This window comes from Nanorana parkeri, unplaced genomic scaffold, assembly GCF_000935625.1.
Source record: "Nanorana parkeri isolate BGI_ZX_2015 unplaced genomic scaffold, ASM93562v1 scaffold1603, whole genome shotgun sequence".
NCBI lineage: Eukaryota > Metazoa > Chordata > Amphibia > Anura > Dicroglossidae > Nanorana > Nanorana parkeri.
In genome coordinates this window covers 313251-315547 of record NW_017307871.1, presented here as the reverse complement: position 1 = coordinate 315547, position 2297 = coordinate 313251, and the positions used below count along the sequence as shown (strand labels likewise).

Below are 2297 nucleotides of genomic sequence, written 5' to 3'. Positions count from 1 at the left end.
TACTGCACGCTACTTTATTTACATCATCATACTTCAGTAAAACAGGCCGCCTGGTCAGCACTATTGGCTTGGCTGGGAAAAATGGTCCTTAATGTCAAGTGATTCAAAGAACACAAAAACAGCAACTATAGGAAAGCCAGTATTGTTGACATGGTCAACTATCATCAAACTCTGGCCCTCCAAATTCCACCATGCACCTGCCTCTGGGAGTCATGCCTGTGGCTGTCAGAGTTTTGCAATGCCTTATGGGACTTGTAGTTGCACCACAGCTGAAGGGTCAGAGTTTGCAATACCCATGACCTAGAAGATAATCAAATGGTGTCGGTGTCTTGTAAAGTAATTTCAGTACATTCACAAAAGTAAAGTATAGGTTTGTAAAGGTTTTTACATCGCATAAGGTGCTTATTTTGGGGAAACATTAGCACATAATATATCATTGTATATCAACGAGCATTATCTTTGTTTTAAATGTTATGGCCAAGCCAAAATAACACATTTGTTCTGTTTTTTACATAATATAAAAAAAAATCTACAAAAATATAATGTTAATATTTACAAAAAAAACTCTGAATCCCTAGTCATGGACAATATATATATATATGTACAGCTATAGTAGATACAGAGTGTCTCATAAGGATGCCATCTGAGCTAAAGAGAGTTTAAAAAGCTGTGCATGGTTGGAAAGTTCTGTCACACGGTCCACCATTTCCTGCAAAGAGGCAGAACTTGGATAGTTCAAAGCCGCCATCTTAGTGGCCATCACAATACTTTTAAGCAGTTCACACAACTGGTTGCTGGAATTCATCAGTCTGTTGCAGATTTCCTTTGTGGACACTTGTCTCGCCAGAGTGTCTCCAATAAATACCAGTTTGTGGGCACTCAGGATGACAAACTTGCTGTGAGCAACAAAAATCCTGGGGGGCTGCGCCGTGCTCATGCAGTTGAAGAAAGCGTCAATGGAGTTCAGGAGGGAGATGAAGAGTCTCTCACATTGGTCAGAATAAAACAAGAGCAGCTGCTTATCTTGAGGGGTCAGGGCACTGTTTTCAGCAAGGATGCTATGAGGTGACTTCCACTTTGAGATATCATTTTCCATTGGTGTGGTAATCTCTTGCTCCAGCTGCTGGAACTGACTCAGCTGCAACACAGATAATGAAAAACATGATCTCCTCCGTCAACTCTTAAAATAATGGTAAATGAAAAGAAAGGGGAAACTGCTTACCTGAAGCTGTTCCAGTTGTGGTTTTCCGTTCTTGATAATATTTTCCTTCTCTAAAAGCTCTCTCTGGTGACGTTCAAATTCTTCTTTTCCCTGAAAAATAAAGCGCATAGGTTAAAACATTTGAGTGGTTATGTAGTGGAAACAGCAGATCATAATATATAAATCACAGTGAGGTCATTTCTATAAATAGAATATGCCAAACATTTCTTAGGAGAATGTCATAATGCAAAAACTAGCTGAAGGTGGTGCTTAAATTACAGCCAAAAGCTCCTGTATGACAGTCTAAACAATTACCAAATCCAGTTACTATGTGGTGCACAACCTAATAAAGTAAACAAAAAACTTCCTTTACCTTTCCTGTCTGAGCCAAAACCCCCTTTCTTTTGTGTCCCACATACAAAAGAAGAGCACATGGACATTGTGCAATAAAAAAAAGATGAGTTTAATAGCACATTAACAACTCACAGACACCCACAGAGTAAGAAGTGCATCTCAGGCCAGTGGAGGACAGTCAGCTAGTTGCAACCTTCACGCTGCGGCTAGTGGCAGGACTGTGATACAATTTAGGCAGCTGGCAATTACCCCCATAGATGGGACAAGCTCCAGAGATCTCTAGTGAGCGGCAATACCAGTCACCAGAGGGCACTTCTAGGGAAAAGATATATGATGTTTCCAAATTGGGGGTCAAGGGGGCAACACGTTTATATACCTCATTACCAAGCTTAGATAACATTTTTGGAGTTCATTGCTGGCTCCAAGAACTGTAGCATAATCTCTGCCAATGACCACGGCGTATGGGCTGCAACTAGCTGACTGTACTCCACTGGGCTGAGATACCCTTCTTTATCTTGAGTTGCTAATCTTTGCAGGGGGACTAAGAGAAACTGTAGTTCATATGTACTTATAATTAGGTGCAACAGCACATATTTCTTTATAATGAGAGGCCATAGTTCCACTTTGATTACTTATGAATTTTGTCTGCAAATACTTCCAACATTGTAAATTATATACCCACAATGTTTTGGATGGGCATTTAGTCTCTAATCCAAGCATTCTCAGAATTCTTTAGAAGCCC

General features: G+C 40.2%; 1 protein-coding gene across 1 annotated transcript in view; it reads right to left on the bottom strand.

The window, feature by feature from the left end:
* Positions 1–548: 548 nt before the first annotated feature.
* Positions 549–2297, bottom strand: part of NEDD9 (neural precursor cell expressed, developmentally down-regulated 9) — a 38098-nt gene continuing 36349 nt past the window's right edge. The window contains exons 6-7 of the mRNA XM_018570825.1: positions 1223–1312; positions 549–1138 (exon numbers count right to left, since the gene is read on the bottom strand). Of these exons, the coding sequence (XP_018426327.1) occupies positions 629–1138; positions 1223–1312 (600 nt within the window). The 3' untranslated portion in view covers positions 549–628. The remainder of the gene's footprint in view (positions 1139–1222; positions 1313–2297) is intronic.